Consider the following 25,954-nt stretch of genomic DNA (forward strand, 5'->3'; position numbering starts at 1 on the left):
AATCAGCACTAATTATAAAGCCAGCCTGAATTAAAAGCCTAACATTGCTACTTTTCTTCCTTCTGAAATTAATCAGAGACTTCATTTTCTGGGTTCCTCACAAAACAAGAGTAATCATACAGGATTATTATGGCTCACATATAAACCCTCAAAAAAAGAAAGTCCTCCCAGGCAGTACCTCTAGCTTATAGTCCTTGTTTTCCTTTGGGGGTGATGTGATGGTAGAAGACACACTCCTCAGGTTAATTTGGAATCCCCGCTTCAACCGGCCCAGCCTGCTGTTGGCTGGGCACCCCATCAGACCCATGAAGTGAAGCGGGTGTCCGAGGGGAGTCTTAAGATGAAGCCCTCCATCTTAGGCAGAGCACTCAAAATGGAGTGAGGAGATATCAGTCAGAGCGGATCTCAGATATGTTCATACACCAGCTTAAGATCCTGTTCCTCACTGCAATGTGCAAACAAACCCATCACTCACTAGAACTTTTTTCTGCAAATCTGCTGATATGAAGCACTGCCTTGCTTTTCTGAGAAACTTTCTAGAAACTGAAGACTTACCCAGTGCTGAATAATGCAACTTATTCCTTGCTAGCATCCATCAAAAATTCTGACAAACACTGATGTAACCTCTTTTCAGGTTTTAACCTTCAAATATGGCTTCCATTTTGCAAATTGTCAGAGAACAGATCCAAGACTATGCGTTTCATTTCCTAGACTGTGATCTTTGTGAGTCATATGTAAGGAGCCGAGTGACAGGCATTGCTGCCTCGATGTCTCTCTCTCTCTCCTATGGGCACTGCGTCTGCCTACATTAACCATAATCCTCTCCTGCTTACGTCACGTATCCGGATGTGATGGTGATCGTGTTGTATTCATCTGTTTAACCTCTTCCTGTCCCAGTTCCCGCCCTTAGCCTATAAAAGGTGTGATTATTTTCTGAATAAACCGGAAGCTTGATCGGATTATTTCGTCTTGCTTTCGTCTCTCTTTTGTCTCCCCCATGTCTTTTATTTAATCCCTGTTTCCCCTCCAGGAGTTCTGAACTTGTTGATCTGCAGGCCGGATCAGTCATAAAAAAAATGTCTTCCTTCAGTGTTCTCCTACAGACCAAATTTATTCAGGAAGCTGCCAATGCAAACCTCAGATAACCAAGGAAAACCTAGAGCTCTACTTTACTGCTTACTGTTCACCTTAATAACTAATGACAACTACTTCTACTGTGAAGGATTCAGGCTAATTCCGAAAACTTACCTACAGCATGCTTGAGGAAAGTATAGCTTTTTTTGGTTGATTTGTTTCTTTCCTTAATGATTCAAATTATCTTTGTGATCATTTCTAACCTAAAATTTGCATCCCAAAGTTAATAAAACTCAAGGACTAAACTCCATTCTACCCAACATTAAAAGCTTTACGGTCATGTACACAGACCTGTGCCAGGCAAAACAGATGCTTAATTAAATCTCAAGAAAACTGAAAACAATTATTTGAATCAGTGAAATGTGTTGGTTAACATGTCTCTGGACTGAGAATTATTTTACCTATTGCTTAAAATAGTGTTTAAAATGCTGTTTAACGCTATGTTGTTCGTGATCTGTGCCCGATTTTTTGGTACACAGTATCACATATTCTGAGGCAAAGGCTCAGAGGTGAGAGAAACTGTCTGAAATTACAGGATCAGTGTGTTGGTATGACTTGGTTGATTCTGATGCTTATCCAAATCCCCCAGCCCCAGTCCAATCATGCAAACATTTGAGGAAAAAAAAATCGCGAAGGGAGAAAGCGTATTCAGATGCTTTTATTCAACAATCAGACCAGCCAGACCTCCTGGTAAGCTTCAGGGGTTTTGAAACCCTGGTTCTCAGCACGGCCCAGATTTTTTAATGAGGACAGGAACCTGGCGCTTCCTGTAGAGGAATGGGGGCAAAAACCAATGGAAAAAATCAGTTTAATTTAAAATTAGAGAGGTTTAAAATTCATTCTCATTCATCTGTCTTCCATTCATTTATTTATTCATCAAATATCAGTTTATCACTGCTAGCCTTACTAGGGACACAACAGAAAGGCGAAAAATCAGTTCTTACTGAGTTTATACATCTAATAGAAGGTGTTATAGTGAACCTCTGGAATTAATCTAAAGTCTTTTGTTGCTCCATTTATTCCTGATGGCTACTCCTCTAGTGGTTCCTTGGGTTACTGCTAAGCCTACTAATTGATTGCCATGTCCATTTAGACAGAGGACCGAAGTCTTGCAAAAGGAAATTTTATCTCCAACCCAGGTGGTACTGATCGTTCTGAGCATCCTCATCTCCAGAAAACAAAATCCTCTCCATTGTTCTGTAAGCTAAAGATCCCTAAGTCGTGCAAGTGTTCTTAATAAACTGTTTACAAATCTTTTCTCTTCACTAGCCATTCTTTCCTTGAAAATACTAGCTTGCATAAATTTGTCTTTCTCTCTCTAAGGAATATCTGATATTCTTAAAGTTTTTGAACCTCATTGATTCATTTCAAGTGAGCTTAGTTTTCTTGTCCCATAATCATTAAGTACTCCTGCTACCAATTTTCAAATCAGGTGTACAGTAGGCATCAATGTCTAAGCAGACCACGTGAGTCTGACTTATTTTTCATAACAATGCAGTTCACTATAATTCGGTATGTTCAGCATATGTATTTTTCTCCTTAAACTTAAATTAAAAGTTAAGTGATATTAAAAACTCAATTTCCTAGTTCTTCCAGCCACATGTAAGTATTAATTGCTAGTGCCTTGTGAGTAGTGGCTATTTATTGGACAGCAGAGCCTATAAAGCTATTTATCATTACAGAAAGCTGTTACACTCATTTATAGAAAACAATTTGCCAATACAGATCCGCTCAGCAGACACACAAGAAATAAAAGTTCTCATTGATGCTAACTGCCAAAAACATAATGACTGAGGTGACTACTGTATGGAAGCACTTGTTTGATGTCTGCGAATCTCAACCTCTGACAAGTCGGGTCAGAGCATGGTTGTAGTTACTGTGCAAAGGATTTGTTTGGAACTTTTAATGAGTGATAAAAATGAAAGTGCTATATAGTACATTAAGAAATATGTTGTGTATATCGTATTTGTTTGCTGACCTAAGCTTTCTTATCTGGGAAATACAGGTACGGGTGTACATCTGGCAGCCAAGTGTTCCTCCCAAATTTACTGTGTTTGAAAGAACAGAGACCAAGCTGGACCTGATGGGTTTCAAAGGCCGAAGTTACGGCATCCTAGTCCTCTGCTCAGACTGCGCCAGTGTTTCCCTCTAAACATTGGGCCTTTTGATCCAGATACTTGGAAACTTGGAAACTTTCCCAGAGTCAAAGTATTTTTATTGCTTTCCCCATACTTGGAAAGCAGTATGATGTTTGATCTTAATGTCAACAACATGAGTCATGAGAAACTTAACAAGTGGTTTCAAATTCCTTTTAAAAGTTCTTATTGTCGAAACAGATCTTCCACAAATCAGAATACCTAGTGTCTGGGGCTTAAAATTTCAGATCGTGAGTCTTTTACCCTGGAAACCAATTTCTACAATCCTTTCAAACTCTGAGTGTTTTCTGAGATGTTTTAAAGTAGTCTGAGAAGGAAGAAGGGAATTTACACTGGGCAATAATGGAATTTATAAAGTCATTTGAACCTAAGTCGAGATCTTTCATATCAAGTCAACCCTAGGATAACTGAGTATTTTCTAGGTCATTTGTGGGATTTATTTGATTTGTTTTGATAGGTTCACACTCTTACTTATCCTGGAATGTTTCTTTTTAGATTCTACCAAATTTAGAGCCTCTCTTGACCTCTCAGCTCCTCTCCTGCTCTCTCCACTCCTGAAATACTCACCTCTTGTTTGCTGGCATTTGCAACAAGTAGTTACCTCATATGTGCTCATAATCTATTTTCTCTCAGTCATATCAGAGAGGAAGCAGGGGTAACTAACATAAAGCTCCGCACATGGTAAGCAGATTTCTTTAGTAAAATAGAAAATCTGTGGCAGGTTTGTTTCTCTGTGTTCCATGGGATGGATTCTCTTGATTTATTTATGGCCACTTCACAAAATGGAAATTCACTGTTACAAAAGTATGTTTTTGATCATGCAAATCTGTGAAATTTGTCTTTGCATACTAGGGTGCTTTACAGGACAAAAATCACTAGCCAGGCTTGGTGGTCCACACTGTTAACTCCAACATGCTGGGAGGCTGAGGGAAGAAGACCACAAATTTGCATGCAGCCCTTGGAACTTAACGATTCACTGAGACTTTTTCACAAAACAAAGCAAAACCAAATGGCTAATCTGAAAATATAGGTCAGCACAAATCCCTGGGTTCAATTCCCAGGACTGAAAAAAGTCACCGCTATCACCACGAGTTGTGTTTTAAAATATGCAATATTTTGTGTTTATAGGCTTTAAAAAAATCCAGACTACTTTAAAATTGTGTGTTTTTATCATATAAGTGACTTTAAGTCATATTTTCATATAATAGATATGAAAAGAAAAAAGTTATTTTGTTTCTTTCTTTGTAAGATTCACGTTATTGGTATACTGATTGGAGATAAGATATAAATGTTTCATGACAATATATTTAAACTATATTTACAGATTTAAAGTTTGTACTTACCTGTTTTCAACACAGAGTAGACACTCATTGCTATAACTAATGCCATCAGTGCCACAGACAGGACTGTAGATCCTGGGACACCCAAGCCTTGTATGATCGCAGTTAGCCTAAAAATGGGAATAAAATAACAACTTTACATCATGCCCTGTTCTTTGACTTCATAGCAAAATATCTAAAGTGGTTGTAATATCTCTGGGAAGGGACATGGAGAGAATCATATGAAATGTTCAAAGATAAACTGTCTAAGGGTCAGCGTTAGAAAAATCTGAATTTAGGTAATACTGCTATTCACAAACCGTGCGACATGGGTAAGGCACCTTGTCTGCAAAATGGGAATGGTATTGTCACCCTTCCCTCCATGTGACAGTGGTATTGGGAAAGTTGCATAAGATAAATGGACTGACATTTGTGTTGGCATTGCCGCAGGAGCTGGTGTCTCTCAGGTTGATGGCCACGTGGGGCATGTTCATCCTTGCACAAGGTGGCCCAGTCACCCTGGACTTTCCTCGAGAGGGTAAAGACATTTGGTGTTTTCCATTCTTGGAAACTTTATATTTTGTATCCTCTACTCCAGTAATAGCTAGTAATCATCTCATGACTAGTGTAGTCTTCCCGCCAGCAAGGCTTTGTGCTTCTCTTATCCTTCATGGTTCAAGACAACCGATTCTCTTGGGAGCACCTTCCCTCATCTCTCAAGCTATACTAAGTTTCTAATGGAGCTAGATCTGCGTAATACTTTTCACAACGTAAAAAGCTATTCGCTACGAACTTTTGCTTTGTGAGCTCCCTCCCCTTTGACAGGAGAGTAATGAGAGACATTTATTCTTCTGATCTCTAAGTGTACTAAAATTAACTTCTGAAAAGTTATGTTTGGAGTATTTTTCTACAGGATGAAGTTAGTTTACTATTTTCTGCTGACCATTGTAAAAGCCACGTACAGGTAATTAGGGGCTTTATGGGAGCCTGATGAGATTGGGTAGAAGGGGGGACTGGATTTGAGAAAGCTTTTACCCACAGTAGTCCTCTTGCTAGCCAGTTTCTAGTGCACATAAACTCAATGACACTGTCACGACTGACATCCTCACAACTGTCTCTCTCCTCTCAAGCGTTAGACAACTACACATAAGTCATCCATATATCAAAATATTTGACCATCAACACAGAACCAGGAGGGCAAGGGAGATTGCTATTGCTAGCTGCATTTACCAGCTTAAACCTCCCTAGGTTTCACACTGCCCATCCTGACTTCAGACCACGCTGAAAGGTGACTGCGGAACGGCACTTTGGTTGGATCAAACTGTTTTGGCCTGAGAAATAGGAAACAATACAATTCTGTTTACCTGTCTTTCAACAGAAGCTGTAGTATTACCTAGAAAACACAAACCAGATGTGTTAAATTGGATCCTGAGTGGGGGAGAACGTAGCTACTCTTCCCAGAATCGTTCTGCTTCCATAGAAGACTGTGACTTCTTTGCTGGTCCCTCCAACCTGCCCAACTCTTATTTCTGTCCACTTTTAAAGGGCATCTGAGTGATTTCTGTCCATTCTCTGCCTACTGACATCTTTTCAAAAATTAGGTAAACGTTTGATTATAACCAAGTACCTTAATTTGGTGTATCAGAGAAATTGTTTCATTTCAGTGAAAATTTAAACTATTATGTACTACATCAAATATGTCAGGCTCTGAGCTAGTCTTTTGAAGGGCTATGAAGGGACGCTTCCTTACCCAGTCCCTAGATCTTTGATTTCACTTTAGTGTAGTAAAGGTATCTTGATCTCAACTTAAAGATGAAGGGATGGAGTGTTTATTTAATTGGCTGTGAAAGAGTTATTACTAGCAACAAGTAGGTTTTCTGATGCAATTGCATGCAAGTCCCCTTTTGTGGGTAATGTTTATAAGAGAAGTTTTTGCCAGCTCACCATCAGTTTTCAAAGAGCTTTTTCCCATGGTTATAAGACACTGAGTAACCATAGGTCCAGTCACAGTTCTTAAATTTACAAATAATCAAAATAGACACGGCGGTCCCTGCTGCCATTGTGAGCAGGTGGGGGTAATTGAATGTGTTCACTGAAGGGAAAGGAATTTGATCTGGTAGCACCCCAAGGGGGAAATGTTGGTGAGATTTAATTTTGATACCCGCAGTCTCTGAGGGTGTGAAGATTGCCTGTAATAGTCAGAACCTGATGTTGTTGTGGGTCCCACTGGGTTTCAGAAACTAAATAACTCCCAAAATTGATGATCAGGTTCTCACCACAAACATCTATTTGTATTAATTAATATTCATGAGGTGTAGAAAAGGGACTTCTCCTTCCATAAATATTTAGCAAGTACAACAAAAGATACTCTTCTCAGCAAAGTGCTGAGTAGGCTTTCAATAACTTGCACTACTACCAAAAAAAAAAAAAAAAAAAAAACCCACAAACAACAACAAAAACCCCAGAAACTTCTACTAGTTGAAGATCAGGTTGAAAATGTTAATTACTTCTAATGATAAAAAGAAAACTGATCTGAATCTTTTGGGTTCAGAACTGCCTCCCAACATTCCCCAGATGCAATCTGGGAACTTGGGCACACCATGATTCAAGTGGTAGGCAAGTATCTCTTGAAACATTTTGGAGATGAGAAATAAAACATTTTAATCAAATAAACTATCCTTCTTATACTGAATATAACTTGTTGCTATGCCTCTATTGTCAGTGTTACACAAATCTGTGAGAACACAAAATTTGTAAATAGGCTGAAGGCATCTATAGTATTAGAATGGTATTTAATTTTAGCATATGTACTGTAGAAGCAAGCTCTAGAACAGTATTTAAGACTGATCTATTCCCAATTTCTTTTCTCTGCCCTATCTTTGACAAAGGATCATCCTGATAGAAACATTTCTATCTTCAGAACATTCTTACTAGAATTGTTTTTGTCAGTTTATGGGAAAAATTCTGCATTCTATAATTTTCATCTATTTATTTTATTTCATTTCACTGGGAACAAAAGACAAACTAAGGCTAGTTAGTCTCAGCTAATACTAGACTACAATAAATTTTCAGAAGATAGTGAGTTTAGCAAAACAAATGGTGAAAAAGTTTTGCTCAAAGTTGAAACATATGTAAAGATACTTACCAGATAACATGAGCAAGGCCAAGACACTGAGAAGAAAGATGCCTGTTACCTTCATGGCTGAAGCTCTGTATCCAGAAGTCAGTGAAAACTATACTGAATTTACAGCTCCTCTTGTGAAGCCTGGGACTAGACGGTCATATAAGTAGGTGGCAACAGAGGCTCCTCCTGCTGCACTGTGTCACAGGTGCCCTTAGTTATTGATTGACTCTGTGTGATGACCTAGCTTCTGGAGTTGACAGATGCCACCTGAGTGACAAAGGTGAACAGAGTGTGTGGGCCTCAAACCCTATCAGGAAAAGTCCTGCAGTTGAGCTAGTTAGTTGGATCTTTAACTTTGCTCTTTGATTGTAAGACAGTCTTTCTCTTCTTGAGCCCTAGTTATCTCATCTGTAAGAGGAGCTTAAAGATCCCATGTACTCTACAGTTATGGATGTGCCTGAGTATATCAGTTGTCCAGGAACGTGGTTCTAGCAAGTGTGTTCCAGGGCACGAGGGTACTACTCGGCCATAAGGGATAGACGAAAGCCATTCATAGGAAAAGGGATGTGCCTTGAGATCATAACTTTAAGTGAAATGAATCAGACATACAAGTTTAAACATTACATGGTTTCTCTTACATGAGAAACTCAAAGCATAAACAGTAAAATGAAAAGTAGACAATAGGAAACAAAGAGATAGACCTTTTGCAAAAGGGAAGGGGACCCAGGGATGGAGGGAGAAGAGAGGGAGGGTAACAGATGAAAAAAAAAAGAATTAAAATGTGTTACATATATGTATAAACTTCCTACAAGGAATATAATTACTGTGCATTGCAACTATGTACAGATAAAGAGTAAAAATTGAAAAAATGCTTTTGTAAAAGAAACAGCAAACAAGATTTGATATTTCATTCAAAGCTGTGTGCTGAGTATCTGGTATGAACTGATAGGACAGAATTCTCCATTCTGTCTCCCATTTCGGCAGGCATTGTGAGGAGAGGTATCCAGGAGCATGTCAGATTAGCTTTTCCCAGGTGTTTATGTAACTAATGGACTTAGACAACGTGATAGATTTTCATGTAGTGTAAAGAGGAGAGTTTGTCTTTAGTGTCTACCATAATAAAAATAACTTTTTCCAGGACAAAACTAGTGTGGGTTTATTGCCTTTTCAGAAAGATCTGGGACGTTTGTAAACTTTGACCTCTTTTTCTGGTAACTACGCATTTTCTGTGCAACTACCCTGTGGCCTTCTTCACACTGTCTTGTGGAAACTGGAGTTTGAGGAACTGGAATAAATTCTGATATTCTGGCAAGGGCTATGGAATAATTGAATCCCTTGTCTCTATCCAGGGTCGGTGTCTTCAGCCAGCATCCATTAAAATGGGGCAGGCTGATCCACCAGCTCCTCCACAGGATAAAGACTCAGATCTGAGCTAGATTCTGGCATAAAAATGACAAAGCCCGTATCTTTGTGGGGCTGCTGCATTTTGGTTAAAGGAGCCAAATAAGAAATATGATAAATGATTTTACAATGTCACATTATGAAAAATAGTATGACACAAAGGACAGAAAAGGGCAGACTTGGGAGAGGTTTAAGGTAGATAAATCAGAGAAGTTATTGATTAAGTGACATCCAAGGAGAAGGAAGTGAGGAATGGAGCCACGGGAACACCTGAGGATGTGTATTCCCGAGAGAAGGGCAAATTGAAGGTGCCGAGGAGAAGGAAGCCTGAGATACTCAGGGAACATCTAGGATGCCATTCTGACTGTAGCCAAGCAACAGAGAAAAAGTAGAAGATGAGACAAGAAAAGAGCAAGGCTAGAGACAGTGAAGCTTTGTTTTTCACTACAGGACAAACTTGGGAGAGGAATGAAGGCCTTTCGTGACACTTCACTCATACATCCTGCAGGCACCTGAAATCTGAAGTGTTACATAGCACTGTTTTGATCATTCACCACCATCAGTATTTCTTTTCATTTTCCATGCTGCCTCTTTTCTCTCTCGTTGACTCTTGAAGGCAAATCCTAGGTGCGCACTTTGATGCGTCCCTTTCGCCCTGCGATGCACTGGCTTGTACGCTTCAGGGTTTTCAAGTTCTCTTTTGCACTTACGTCTAACATGGTGCCACATAAGCATTTCCTCTTTGATTTCCCTACATTGCTTTAATAGTTTTCCAACACCTTTTATTTTTCTTCAATCCCTGTTCTTAGGACACTCAAATGATCTTATGAAATGCAAATATCACCATGTCACTCTCCGGTTTTCATTGTTCAGAATCCACAGGGTGGGTTTGGTTAGGGTTCTGCATGACTTGACTCTTTTCTGTGTCTGGTGTTCTCACCTCCCAGCTTCCTCCTTGTAGATCTACCAAGCTACAGTGACAATTTCCTTGTTCTTCCCTAATAGGACAGAAGACAAAAGCCTCTTAACATTTAAGACTTACTGCTTTAGGTATGTTTGAGTGTGTAGGATGGAAAATCATATTAGTGAGCTTTTGTTGGATCATTGAACGGAACTGTCTCCAATATCACTGTATGAATGTCCACTTTATATTCTTTAATTTTATAATTTGGACAGCTGTTTCTAAGAAGACAATATGCAACCTATTAACTAGTGATTTCTTACTGTATATTTTTTCTTGAAATTCTGTATTACTTGTACCCATTTACTGCTTTGTTTTTTTTTATGTCCTTTCTTTTTTCTCTTTAAATAAAAAGACTTACTGCTTTCTTACAAAGTTATTTTCTTTCCTTGATTTGTTGAGTCTTGATTTACTTTCTTCTTCAGGTAAAATTCACCCTATTATTGTATGATTTCATGATACTGGTATTTTGTGGCACTTAACATGATTTCAATTCTATAGCTATTTGTATGACTTGTGTAATATACCTTTATATTACATATATTATATGTAATTATATTATATTATAATCATATTACATATATTACATACTATAATTATATGTAATTATATTATATTATATTATAATATAATATTACATATTATATTATAATATACCACTTTTATAGAACAAATTTGTTTGTTTTGTTTACTGTGATACCTAGCAAGGTATGTGGAAAATACTGAATACTAGATAAATATTTGTAATAAACATAAATCACTAATAACACAATACTAATTTTCTTAAAGAGGAGAGTTTATTCATCTCCATGTTCTTAGTCCCTCCCAGAAATTGGTCATTTATTGGTTTATTTAGTCTTTTATTCACTCAATTATTGTTGTAATCCAAGTATTCATTGAGTACCTGCTATCACAAATCTCTTTCCTGAGTGTTGGGGAAAATTATGGGGTTTTGTCTAAGTAAAGACAAATATTGGTTAAATCAGTGGAGTTCCTTTTTCTCACATCAAACCATTATTTACGTAGTAGTTTTCTTGTCAGTAAAAAAGTTCCCAGTATAACCATAAAGGAGAGTTTGTATTTGGGAAAAAGCTTATCTTGTTTGGTCTCTCAAATAGCATATAAGAGCTGGGCTCTTGTTGGAGAGAGTTATTAGATAATAGCAACAGCAAAAAACATTCAGATTCAGGCCTACTAGATGCCAAAGCCTAGGGATTTTCTACCAAACAGTGCTTTTTAAACATTTGGCTATAAATTTAAAGAAAAAAACAAAACTTTTGCTATGGTCCAGTAGTATAGGTGAACATGTGAACAGACAAAAGCAATTATTAAGAAACACAGTATATTCTTATTGTGAGTGATGATTCAATATGTTTCACTACAATAACTACAGGGGCTAAAATAATCTCATTTTTAAAATCACAACAATACCAAGCTGTAGTTCTAGTTACAGATTAGCCCTAAAATTGTGATAGGAAATGGCCTTTTGGTGACAACAATTTCACTGACCATAAAAGTACACATATTTTGTATTTATTTGATGTGAGAATAAACCCAGAAATTGTAAATAAGTGTTATGCAAACATGTTATTCTCCATTTCACTTAGAATGTTAATTACTTGCTAGTAATAATATAACCCTCCTTCCATGAATTTTAGCAATCAATAGTACATTTAGCCTTCATCGGATCAGTGTTTGCTGGAGTATATATTTTTTGCCTGGTGGATGAGAGAGGTTTGACTAAAGCAATCTTGACACTATGCTGAACTATTAGTCATATTAGTGGTTTATACTGACTAGCATAGTGTAAATCTCTCCCCTTTCTTTTCAGGTACGTATCTGTTTACACATTATGTCTATCGTTAGAAACACAAACAAATATACTGTGACCTACTCCTTTCTGAGTCAAGGACTAATTACTCACTTGAGTAAAGAATTCTGGCAAAACTTTATAGGCTTTTTCTAAATGGCTGTCACAGACTTTTTGTAAATGGCTGTGATAAACCTTACTGGAATGGGGAAGTTGGCTGGGCACCTGTTGATTTTCAGTTTGTCTAGTAAGAAAAATGACAGAAATTACAGGTACTGAGCTTGTAATATTTAGCCTGATATTTTAAGATTTCTGACATAGTGATATCTTAACTCTTTGGTGTTGCATTATTCCGGGAACAACTTGGTTTTTCTGAAATGCCCCGCTTTCCTTGTCTAAAGCTCACTCATCAAACGGGCCCAGTGGTTCAATTTTGTGCAACCTTTGAAGCCTACCTCAGATACCCCTGGTACGTGATTCATTTAATAATGATTTTTTTATCCTTTCTTGTGTTTCATGGAAGTTGGTAAAATGATTACATTATATTTATCACATTAATTATGTCATTATAATCATAACAATTGATGACTTTTTAAAAAGATATATGTCATATATATGATACATAGGATACATATATATGTATAATATATATATATATTATATATATATATATATATATATATATATATATATATATCAGCTGTGGTGTTTTTTTCCATTATTTTAATCCCTATAGCATTGTTATTCCTATTTCCTAAGTAAGAAGAAGGAAGAACAGAGTTTTCTTATTCCTAGTCATAGAGAATAAATTGAATTTATCTAAAACTGAATTGGATGACACAGATGGAATGCTGGCTTAGACTCCAGAAGGGAAGACTCTTAATTTAACATTGTCATTGGCCACCTGTCCAATGCTTGCAAAGTTCTCTTTATTTTACTTAGCTTAGTCTCCTTAGATATATTTATTACAAGTAACATCTCTTGATATTTGTGTCAATATAGAAGTATAGCATTACTTGCTATACAAGTATATCAAAACACTAATAATGAAAGAAAAATAGCTAAACTACAACACATTAATATTAAAAATATTAATTACTTCAAAAGTTATTATAAAGAGGATGATATAGAAGATACTTTTCTTTCATTATTAGTGTTTTATATTTCCTGTTTATGGAAACTTTTTTCCAAGATCATGAAGATAGTGTGCAAAATTCTAGAAGATCTACAATTCATTGTGGTTAATTTTGTGGAAAATGTAAACAGATACTGAGATTAAATTTTAACATGTATTTATGGATAGCCAACTCATCTTAAATGACTGAAAATATTTTTCTCCCATTGCAATAAAACGTGTTGGAGACCATCTGGCCATACTATTTTTGAGCTAGTTTCTCGGCCCCTCTTTTTGTCTCTCCTTGCTAAGACAGCGTATTGGACTTTTTACTTAATGTGGTGTCTTTCTCTGTATAGCACCTGACTTTCACTTCTGATATCCACTGTCCCCACATCAATGTGCTACCTGTGTTTATCATTATGCATAGCAGATGACAGCTCTCACTTAATGATGCCTTTTCATGGCTAATGACTAATATTTCTTGATTTTTTAGGAGTTTGATTTTTACGTCAAACCCCTCTGATCACCTTGAGGAAGTCTTTCACTGATGCCACTAAGACTCCAACTGGAGTCAAAATGTTCTTGTCTTTCATTTGTTTTCTATTTGATAGCAAACAAATGTTGAAGGCCGTGAAGAGTGGTACATTACAGTGCAGGGCATCAGTGATGGACTCAACTTAGATATTCCTCATTATTCAACCCAGCATCATATACTTGTGGAAATCCCTAAATCTTCTCTAAGAAAATATATGTGTCACCTACTTTTTTTTTTTTTACATTGTTTTAATCTTTCCTTGCTCAAAATGTTTTCATTGTGTCTTTATGTTTTGTAAAAGAGGCAACCTAGAAAAGTATTCCAGGGAAGTTTTACCAGTGAAGTCCCTTGGAAGATCATCATTCCCTAAACCTCATTAATCACCTCCCAGCTCACAGACCAACTTTTACTTGCTTTGATCACATCTTCTTCCCTTGTGAGATGTCACTAAGTTTCTGTCCTGAGTTCTGGCCTTTAGTGACGCTCAGCATATGGTTTCACATGGGATAAATGAAACGAAGTTCCTCAGATTCATTACTTCTGTAGCTCTTAGAAATTACATAATCAATCTACCTTTTCATTCAGAAAACATTTACAGTACCTAGACTCAATAGGTGTTAGCAGACAGAATATATGATTTTCATTGAAAATGAGCTAAAATGTTGAAAAAATATCTGTGAGGGAATTAAGACAACGAATATATCTACTTCAAGGTGTTAGACTCTAAGAGAAAGAGAAAATATGGAATGCTGTTCAGTATGGACAGTGTTAAAAGGGTTTAAGATGGGAAAAGAGCCAGGCAAGATGACATTTGCCTGTAATTCTAACTATTTGGGAGGTTAAGATAGGAGGACTGCAAATAGATTTTCAGCCTGGATGATTTATATGACCCTGACTCAAATGAGAAATAAAAAGGGCTGGGAATACGGCCTATGCTCGCTATATTGAATCCTGAGTGTGCACCACAATAAACAAAGAGGAAATGATCTTCACATACAGATTTTTGAAGACAGCCATTAGGCCCCTTATAAATATCCTTTTCCAGGTAACTTTAATCAGTACTTGAATGGGCAGACAGAATGACATTATTATCTCACCACAGTGACATTGCTATGTCATGAACCTCCATACAATTCTCCTGTAGTCAACATATAAAAGGTAGATGATTACCACTGGGGTAAGAAAAGAAAGCTTTGAGATAATCACATTTCTGAACGAAGCACTGCTGGGAAAAGCAAAACAAGTATGGAATTTAATAGGCAAATTTCTTTCATCACTGAAAATCCTAGTAACACATTTCTAATTAACTATTACTGAAGAACCCCTTTTCAGGCAGGTACTGTGTAGCACACACCTGTAACCCCAAGGCTTGGGAGGCTGAGACAGGAACATTAAAAGTTTGGGTCTGGCCTAGGCAATTTTTTAAATAAAAAAAAGGGAGATTAAGATAAAAGAGGACATAACAACACAGGTCAGAACAGAACAATTTAAGCAATATAGTGTTTCGCCACAAGATAACCCGATATAACAGTAGTTACCATAGTGTCTTTTCCCTTGAAATATTGAGTATAACTTCGTATACTGTAGCATCAAACATATCGAGACAGTGTAAACCATTCAAGAGGATGAAAGTATTACAGGGTATTTAGAACCAACTTACAGAAAAATGAAAACTGGTTTCTATATTATCTCCTTGTCTATAAAAATTTTGTTTATACTATCACATATATTAAACTCCAGTAAGATACAACCTGATAAGACCGATGGAGACAGAAGAACAAAAGCCTGATGGGACTTCAAAACAAGATGATATTAAATCAGCACTAGCTGATTTATAATGTCTTGTTTTCTTCAAAATAACTGTTTATACCATCACAGACAATAAAATCAAATACCCTAAAATAAAACCATTCCAATTAATGAATGAAAACATTATAAGGCTTCAAAACCCATATAATGGGGAATCATGATTACCACATACTTTTATGTATTCTTATCATTTCTTACACTAGGGAAACTATTCAGTATTTATACATGTGAGTTTGATTTATTTCACTTATGAGTATGATCTCAAGGTGTGCCCACTTATTAATAAATATTTCAATGTGATCATTCTTTATAGCTGAGTAGTACTCCGTTGTATAAAAACACCACAGCTTTTTTATCCATTCCACAGTTGATGGACACTTAGGTTGTTTCCAAGATCGGGCTATTACAAATTGTGCTGCTATAAACATGGGTGCACATATATCACTATGGTATGATGTTTTCAGTTCTTCTGGGAATATGTCTAGAAGTGGCATAGCTAGAACAAATGGAACTTTCAATCCCAAATTTTTGAGAAATCTCCACACTGACCTCCACAATGGTTGCACTCCCACCAACAGTGCAAGAGAGTTCCTTTTTCCCCACAGTCTCTCCAGCACTTGTTGTTTGTAGTTTTCTTGATCTTGGCCATTCTTTCTGGAGTGAGATGGAATCTCAGTGTGGTTTTCATTTGCATTTCTCTAATGATTAATGATGATGAACATTTTTTTCATGTATTTATTGACAACTTATGTCTTTAAAAAAAGAGGGCTGGACATTTGGCTCAGTATGAAAGTTCTGTGTTTAAATTTAGTACAGAAAAGAAGGACAAAGACAAGGGGAGGAGGAAGAGAAAAAGGACGAGGAAGAGACAAGAGAGAGGAGAAGGAAAATGATAAAAGAGGAATAAGAGGAGGAGGAGGAGGAGGACTTCAGCATATTAATATGACCCTCCCTGAATATACAAACAGAATAATGATACTCAGGCAGACAGAAAGAGCTCCTCCATCATCTTGAAAGCTGCACTTATATGTGTCTCTATTCTAGAAAATAAATTTCACAACTTCAATTTTTCTTATTTGTCTTCTCTACTAGACTAAACTCCTGGATATTTTGATATTTTATTTTGTCTCTAGAGTGAAGTATACTGTTCAACCCAGCAGTACCTGATAGAATGGAAAAAATCTATTTATTCTAATCATTTGTAGATACATTATGATTAATACCTGTGTAAAGGTATGGTGGAAGAGATTCTACCTCATATCAAACAGTAAAATGCTTTAAACACTTATTAGTGTTTATAACTACACTTAGCTTAAAATCCCCCTTGATCATCTGTTCTTAAGCGGTAGCCAAATTGACAGTTATTTTGTACACTTTCTCTTTTCTACCCTTTCACTCAGGAAGCAAAGTATCATTTTTTTTTCTGGTTTAGATTAGATACAGATGACATTTAAGCCTTGTAAATATTTTCTTAAGATAAACTATGGTGTCAACTACTAAGGTAATATCATGTGCAGCATATTACAAATTGCTTAAAAGGATGGTCTATGGAAAAAAAAACAGACTCTGTGACTTTGTGATAAAGTTCACATTAACAACTCTCAGATTTCAGTGTTTCCACCAAAGTCCTAGGGCTAGATGAGTTTGGAGCTCAGGCCTTGTTTTTCTATTTATTCATTTTCAAAAAATTGAATTTGGTTGCTGAATTCTGCCTGCCCTGCTTTGCCATGGACTGCTTTTCCTCTGTGATAACCCTCTGCCATGCCACCCTGCCTTCAAGGTAGCTGTATTGGTCAGGGTTTTACTAGAGAGAACAGATATAATCTGGGATATACAGAAACAAGAAGATTGGCTTAAGATAGTCAGTCACAGAGTCCGATGAGGAAGCGTGCAGAGGGTGTCTATGCACTGGAGTCCGAAGGATTCAATCCAAGGTCTGGAGTTCACCCTAGTGTCTTGCGCAACCACACCAGCAGGCTGATGGGTCTGTGACAGAAGACGGAAGACTCTGTAATGAAAGGTTGAAGAGTCTGTACTGGAAGCCAGGAGGCGAGATCCAAACCAAAGGTGAAGACTGGAGCTTCTCCCAAGAATGGAATGGATTCATCCTTCCTTCTCCCCTTTTATACCTGGAGGTGATGACCCACCCTAGGGTGGGTCGTCTTCTGTCTTCTACATCCTTGGGTGTAGAATTGCTAAGCCCATTTAGCTAGCTTCTAACTGTCTCAAGTTGACACAATCAATCTACCACTACAGTAGCCAATTATGAACTGAAACCTCTATGAACACACAAAGTGCCTCTTGAAAATCAAAAAGCCCTTCTTGGAGGATTTCTGGGAAAATTGCAGAGTGACAAAAAGCAGCAAATCAATCTCCCTTTGAGATTAGGAGGCCAGATGCTGGAATACAGCAACAAAGGAAAGAGAAGAATAAAGGAGATGGGTCCCTAATACCCAATAAGGATCTGAAGTGAGACTTTAAGCCCATAGGGAGAATAAATAGAAGAATCTCAATGCATAACAGGGAGGTGGAAAACAGTGCTTTCTCTCAGTTTGTGGCAGGAGAGAGGCATCTTGAATCTATATAAGCACAGGACTACTGGTGACTCCAGAGGCCTCCATGGTGAAATGGATCAGTGAAACAGAGCAGTGGATATTGTGGACTACAGTGGCAGATGAGTGATTCCAATCCATTTCAAACATTTCTAGGGAAGGGAGATTGGCTGGTTGCCATTTTGGATATAAGTCAACCAAACTCAGGACTCAGAACAGCAATAAGTTGGCTCTTTTTCAGACCTCTGAGTGGGGCATAGACATGGGAAATGCACAGGATTATCTAGACCTCACAGTGTTTGAATACAATATCACAACAAATGACACAACTTAAAGGAACTCACTGGAGTGTCTTCCTATCTGCATTACAGATTTATAGAGTACACCTCTGGGAGGCTTCTATCAAGAATGGTAATTTGAAATAGACAGCATCATTCACCTCTGGGGCAACATTAAATCCAGAAGACATGTTTGTGATTAGGAATCATGAAGAGAAAGATGTCTTAAAAAGTAACAGAGACCACAAAAATATCAATCCAATACCTGCTAGATGATGCAAAGAAGAATAATATAAGGTTAATCGGAGTCTATGAAAAAGGAGATACCACAATTGATATAAAAAACACATTCATGGAAGCAATAGAAGAAAATTTCCCAAGTATGAAAGGAGAATTTGCCATGAAGATAAGTGAGGTGTAAAGAACTCCAATTAGCCAGGCTCAAAAAATCTGCAACAAGGCACATAACAGAAAAAAATCCAATATATGAGAAGTTCTTAAAAGTTCTTTCTGTTTGTTAATTTTCCATATACCTTATGTTCTTAAAGAAGTATTATTTTGCATGGAACATGAGTTACTTAAAATATGTAAAAGTGTGCCATTCAAAATTAGCTATAAATGAGTACTGCTAAACCAATCAAGTGCTATTGTTATTGTAAAGCTGTTAACATGAATAATAAATTCTACTGATGTGAAAAAAGATTCCAAAAACTCAAAACTTGAGCAGAGTATTAAAAACTGTTAGAGAAGAGAAATAAATGGTCCACAAAGGAAAGTCCATAAAAATCACATTAGAGAGCCAAGGATATAGCTTAGTGACATAGCACATGCCTGGCAAGTATGAGGCCCTGGGTTCAATTCCTGGTTTAAAAAAAAAAAACACAGCAGACTTCTCAACACAACCCTTAAGTCAAGGAAAGCTTGGCGTGAAGTATTTCAAGCTATAAAGGAAACAATCTCTAAATTAGATTGATGAACCCAATAAAACTATCTTTCAAAATTGACAGAGAAATAAGATACTTCCATGCAGAGGAATTCATGACCATTAAATCAGCATTCCAAAATGTTCTTTTGGCTATTCTAGAAAAGGACAACAAAAACTACAACTCCATGAACCCCAATAGAAGGAATCCACCTGGTAAAGCAAACAATTACATACAGGGAAAAGAAAGGGAACCAAAACCAGGAAAATAACATGGCAAGGATACACCAATACATGTCAATTAGAACTACCAATGTAAATGGTCCATATCCACCAGTTAAAAGAAACACACAGGCAGAGAGATCAAGAAACAAGGTCCAACAACATGCTGCATACCAGAACAGACTTAAATAAATAAGAAATTCATAGACTGAAAGTCAAAAGATAGAAAGAAATACTCTATGTGACAAGAGGCTGGAAAAAATCATGGGAAGATATTGCATTTGCAGACAAGGTAGATTTCAAGACAAGATTGATTAAAAGAGACAAAGAAAGTCAATACATACTTATTAAGGAAAAGTCCAAGAGGAAGAGATAAGCGTACCCAACTATACAAAACAATAAAGGACACAACAAACCAAATAAGCGCTAATACAGTTGTGCTAGGGAAACTCCAGACTTCTCTAACACAGACAAATCAGCTAAACAAACAAAAAAAATCAACAAAGAAATATCAGAATTTAACCAAAATTGAATAAATGGACTTAGTAGATATCTATGGTGTTCTGCCCCACATCAAGATACACATTCTCGGTTGCACACAAGACACTCTCCAGAATAGACCACATACTAGCTCATAAAACATGCTTAAATAAATTCAAAGAGATTGAAATTATTCCATGTGTATTATCAGACCATAGTGCAAAGAAATTGGAAATTGATTGCAAAATAAACCACAAAAACTGCCTAAACACATGGTAAATAAATAACACACCCATGAACAACCAAAGGATAACAGATGAAATTAAAGAAGAAATTAGACAGTTTCTACAATTAAATAATAATTCCAATACAACATATTGGACTTTATGATATGCAATGGAAGGAGTCCTATGAGAGAAATTCATAGGAGTAACTTCCTTCTTCAGAAAACCAGAATGTACTCAATCAACCTAATGTTGAATATCAAGCTTCTACACAAAGAAGAGCATTTCAAACTAAAATATCACACAAGAGAAATATAAAGATAACAGCTTATTCCTAAAAGCAAGCAGTACTCTGATACCAAACCCAGAATAAGATCAATCCAAAAAGCTTAACACAGGTCACCTTCCACAGTGAACATAGATGTAAAAGCCCTAAAGTAAATGATAACTAACGGAATGCAGCAAATGATCAAGAAGATTGTATACCATGATCAAGTAGGATTCATCCTAAGGAGGAAAATCAATAAATGTAATATACTGAATTACGAGAACCAAGGACAAGGACATAGGATCTCTTCAATAGATACAGAAAAAGCATCTGACAAATTCCAACACTCATTTATAAAAAAAAAAACCCTACAGAAAGATGGAATCAATCATTTCTATTTCAATCTGACAAAAGCTGTCTTTGACAAACCAATGAGAAACATGATTCTAAATGGTCAAAACTGAAAGTTTTTATTCTAAAATCAGGAACAAGACAAGAATGTTGTTGTAATCAGGGTTGGCGAGGGAATAGAATTAATACAGAATATATAATTTATAGGATTATAATATTTATTCAAAAAGGTCAAATGCAGAAGAGATTTGTACAATGCAAGAGATTTATACACACAGTACAGACCCAAAGAATCCTGTGTGGGCCTAGATTCCACAACAGTGTCGTGCATTTTTCCAGCTGAAGGCCTAGAGCCCATGACAATATCTCATGCAAGTCTGTATCAAGAATCTGCACTGGGAAGGCCCAAAGGCCAGTGGTGGAAGCGAGTAGCTCTGCACCTGCAGGATGAAGGATCTCTGCCTGTAGGCTGAAGGATCTTTACTGGTGCCAGGAGAACACTCCTGGTAAGGACAAGAACTCCCCCTAAGACAACTGCAGCCATCCTAAGTGACAGCGAGGATCCAAGTCCTCTGATGATAACAGCTGCATTCATATCAGGAAAATCAGGAGGTCACACAGCATGCCATCTTCCTCTTCAGTTCTAACTATCGTCATTTTTCAATCTTAGATTTAGAATGGTCTTTGATCCCTAATATTCTTTTGTCCTTGATCTAATTAGTCATCATTTGATCAACATCCTTGCTTCTATTCTATTATTTTGCCTTATTGTCCCTCTAAGTTGGTCCAGGTGACCTGCCCCATACATGATAGATCGTGCATCAAGGAGTCTACTGCCTGTGATCCAGGAACAAGCTCTAGATTTGTGACTTGGTTCTGCCAAGTAACCAATACTGCATCTCTCTTACCCTTACAAACCTTCTTTGACATCAATTATAGTCATTAAATCACTTCCAAATGGACTTCCAAAATCTTGGCTCTTTTCTCCTTTTACTGACACTTTCTTATTTGAGACCAACATCAGCTTACTGAACAGCTGCCTTCTCACTATGCTTCGCCATTTTTAAAAACAGGTGTTTTAGGATAGCTTTACATTTACAGAAAACTTGTAAACATAGTGCAGAGTTCATGTATATCTCTATTCCAATTTTCCCCATTAACATTTTATATTACATATGCACATTTGTGAAAACCAAGAAACCAAAACTTTGTATATTTTATGCAGGGCTTTAGTCATATTCAGGAACTTTTCCATTCATGTCATTTCTCTTTTAAATATTCCAGGATCTTGTCTAGAATGCCCTATGATATTTATTTTCCATGTTTGCATAACCTTTCCTGGTCTGTGATGGTTTCTAGTTATTTATTTTTTATGACCTGGACAAGCTTTGAGGCACAGTCCAGTAGTTTTAGAATTTTCATCAATTTATTTTATTCTTCATTTCTTCTCATGCTTAGTCTCCAATTATGGCATTGGAGGAAGAACGGCACAGAGATGAGACCCTCTTCTGACAGTCTAAAGTGCACACATGGTATTAACAAGGTTTGGGAATGGCTATGCCAGATTCATCATCTGTTTCAGGTAGCATTTCTCAGCTATAAAGTTATATTTCATCTTTTTCATAATCAATAAATAATTTGGAAGAAGTGCAGTAAGGGCAACCAATGTAGGGGAAAGAAGTTAAGCTTCATATCTTTGAGCATGACTATATAAATTATTAAGAATTGTTCCAGAAGGAAGATTTATCTCTTTTTCTGTAGTTTTTTTTTCATTTATATATGCAACAATTGATTCATACCAGTCTAAAGACTAAGATAAATAAACACAAAGTACAGTGGATTGTTTTGTTTATCTAATACTATGTCATGTAATATGTTATCAAATTTTTTGTGCTTTGGTCATTCCATTGGGAAAGTTTTCACATTGGCTCCTCTTGCTGTTTGCATGGCCTGATTCTTTCATTCTTTATTCTCTGATGGTGTAAAATGCTATATACTTTTCTATATTTTTAAGAAAAATTTTTATTAATAAAATTAAGGCAATCAACATGTACTAATATATATTATTACTTCTATCAAACCTACTAATAATACATGTATCATCTCGTTGCAAGCAGCTGAGCTAGTTAGAAATATTATAGGCAGTGAGATAGGGCTAGGTCCTCAATGGAGCCAGTGCAGACCCCTGACAGCTGCCAGGGAAGCTGAGCCCTCTTGCTGTGGGCCGGGCCTCAAGACAAAAGACCATACAAATGCACCCATGTCCTGGCATTGATACCCTAGATAGTTCCCATCTGTCTAGGAAAGAGTCACTGCTCTGTAAGAATCCTTGATTTCTGTGTGACTGGCTTCCCCATTTGTCCTTTATGTAATCAATTTTACCTGAAGTATTGATTTTATTGTCCTAACTATATTTATGTCCCACCTTATATTCATCTGTCTTGTGAGTTCCCAGTCTCTCCCCACCTTGAACTCATGGTTTTACTCTATGAAAGTCCCTGGAAAAGACAGAGTCCTTGGCAATCCACTTGGGACACCTTGTGTCTCTCTTCAGACAGAAACTTTTCTTCGCTCAATAAATATATTCTACTCTTACTTGCATTGTTCCTAAAATTCATTTTTCAGTTTTAGAGAACACAACCTCGTGGACATAGAAGGTTGGGCGTTTCATTCCCCTATATCAATCTCACTTCATTATCTATATTATGTGTGTGGTAAGGATACCTAAAATTTACTCTTACAAATTTCCAGTTTATTGTACAGTGTTGTCTGTACTCCTGAATCTGTAAATTTTTCATCCTTCATAACAATCTTATTGTTGTGCTCTAACTAAACTGCTGCCATCTTGTTCTGTATGTGTTATTACCCTGGCAACCCTGTGCTCTGTCTCAGCTTTTCTCCCCATTTTGTGGAAGACAGTTGTTCCTGGAATTAGCCAACCACAAGTCACCACCTTCCTGTAAATAAGGAACTTGTTGACCACCGGCTGCAAAAATTTCCCCAAGATAATTGACCAAGCCAGAAACTGTCCCCAAATCAAATAGGGAACAAAAAGCCTTTCTCATCTTTACCACCTCCCACTCCTGTTTTGTGGTTTTTCCCTTTATAAGCCTCCCCAGAATCTAATCTAGTTGCACAGTTTTGCAGTTTCCAATGCTACTGTGCCGCTGGTGCCAGCTTAAATAAAGCACTCTTTCGTTTTGGACGTCATCTCATTTTTGAGGTACAACACTTATACACTCTGCCTTTTCCATTCCCAAAATGATGATGTGCCTTAAAATTTGATAATGTAATTCAAATTTTACATTACTCTCTTTTGTAATTATGATAAAATGGAAATTCATTAATACAGTATAATCAGTCCTTTGTGAATTTTCTCTAGACTGTGAACAAATTCTCTGTATTTAAGCATAAACATCATTTCTAAAAACACTTTTAACAGAATACCCCCCTTCAAACATGCATGGAAAAGCCTTTCTGTGTGTTTTCACAGCACTGTGACCACATGGTAGTAATTTGTGCTGAACAGATTACAGGGAGCCCGATCTGGACCTCCTCATGGTCCAAAGCAGTTTATATTTGCAACCCCAGGAAAAAGCTATTCATCACTTTTAGTATAACCCACAGTGGGAATGAGAGACAAAGACATATCTGCAGTTCTGGGAAGACCAGGGGGCCCTAAGTTTATTTGGAACAATGGCTAACTGGAACAAAGGCCATGACCCAGGGCCAAACCTGGCTTTTATTAATTTGTGAAGAGGGCTGTGGCTCAACATTGAGTGACTGTGAGAATGGCAGGAAGTATGGGCAGGCTGTGAGCTAGGCTAGGTAGGAGGCACAATGGCACCTTGTAATATGGAGAAAGAGGTATGTAGAAAGAGTGCAGGATTTTTAAAAGACAGATAACCTTTAAGTTCAGAGGAATCTGTGTTACACAATTTGAGGAAGTGTCTTATGCTTTCGATCTTCTTTGTTGTCCGGCCTTTTGCACTGTGTCATCATGGCTTCAATTTCGAGGCTCAGTCCCAGCTGACAGTGTGGTATCTCTAGGCTTAGCTCATGCTTAGTAGTAGGAAGCTGTAAGTGGGGCATCACTTACCTATTGCACTGCTTCAAGGGCTACACATCAGCACTTGGCAGAACCACTTTCATTACTTAAAGCCAGTCGAGGGCGTAGAGTGTTTCCTAGCTAGCTCTGTACATATCAGTAACAGAAGCAAGGCCAGGGTGAGCCAAAATTGAGATAAATTGCTTCTTAATTGGGAGCCATCTCAGTGGTCCTCCACATATATAATACTGCAACTTTCACAGTGGCAATGAACCGTCATCTTATCTTCATTTAAAAAATGCACAGCTGTACTGTTTAGAGAGAGTAAAATAAGCTTGTGAAAATGCTATGTGCATTTTAATCAACTCATAGACATAAAATATGCTAGAAAACAGGGATAAGAAATGGAAGAAATTATATTATTTAAATAAATTCTTTCCTACTCTTCCCAATGCAGAGCTTCAAGTCAGTAAGTTACTTGCCAGGAAGCAGCAATAAACGCCCTGGAAATTGACAGGATTTTGCCCTGAATGGGAAGCTGCAGTTGTGGGAGGCTGGGAGGTGGAACAAGGGGCTCTATCTTGAGGTCACCTTTCCTGCCCCTAAGCAATTTACCTGTGGCACAAAATTAAATCCATTGGACTACCTGTGCTCTACCCTTAGGCTCTACCCCAAACCTAAGCTATATGTATGCCGCTACACCATATGTCCGGCAGAGAGAAAGCCAGACTTCAGTGGGGGGGGGTTCTCTCTCTGTGTTCTTGGAATAAAGTCTACTTTTATTTCATATTTCTACTTTTTAGCAGCACCAAAAATTCTATCAGAAATGTGAGATCACAAAAGAGAAAAAGGAATATCTTAATGACTTTGTTACCATTGGAGAACTTGATTAGTCAACTCCTTTGGCTACTGGGAAATGTGAAATAATTTAGAAAGCAGACTGCAGACATCCTCACACTTACACAAAAGCCTCTCATATAACTGACATCATTGTGTATCAACTGAATATGAAGAGGATGTGGAAATAAGCAAGAGAGAAGGCCTTTGCCCCAAGCTTTGTCACCTAGTGAAAAACAATCAGAGAGAGAGGAGGCAAGGAAAATCGTGAAAAGGGTCTCACTACAAGTCTAGATTCTTCAAATACAAAGGAGACACAAAGAAGTTATGTAAGGAGGAGTGTTACCTGTGAAAATTATGTTTTAAGAAGAAATAGGATAGATTACAGCACTAAAATGGGAAATAT

The 25,954-nt window shown here is 37.2% G+C and overlaps 1 protein-coding gene across 1 annotated transcript; it reads right to left on the reverse strand.

The window, feature by feature from the left end:
• Positions 1-1,772: 1,772 nt before the first annotated feature.
• Positions 1,773-7,916, reverse strand: Spink1 (serine peptidase inhibitor Kazal type 1). Its single transcript, XM_003477326.3, has 4 exons — positions 7,755-7,916; positions 5,974-6,002; positions 4,634-4,740; positions 1,773-1,901 (listed from the first exon to the last, which is right to left on the reverse strand). Exons 1-4 carry the CDS (start codon positions 7,807-7,809, stop codon positions 1,856-1,858), a joined length of 237 nt encoding a protein of 78 aa, XP_003477374.1. The 5' UTR covers positions 7,810-7,916; the 3' UTR covers positions 1,773-1,855.
• Positions 7,917-25,954: the final 18,038 nt, after the last annotated feature.

The sequence above is a fragment of the Cavia porcellus genome, unplaced genomic scaffold (genome assembly GCF_034190915.1).
Source record: "Cavia porcellus strain 051 isolate PalLab524CR breed Dunkin Hartley unplaced genomic scaffold, mCavPor4.1 scaffold_21, whole genome shotgun sequence".
Lineage (NCBI taxonomy): Eukaryota > Metazoa > Chordata > Mammalia > Rodentia > Caviidae > Cavia > Cavia porcellus.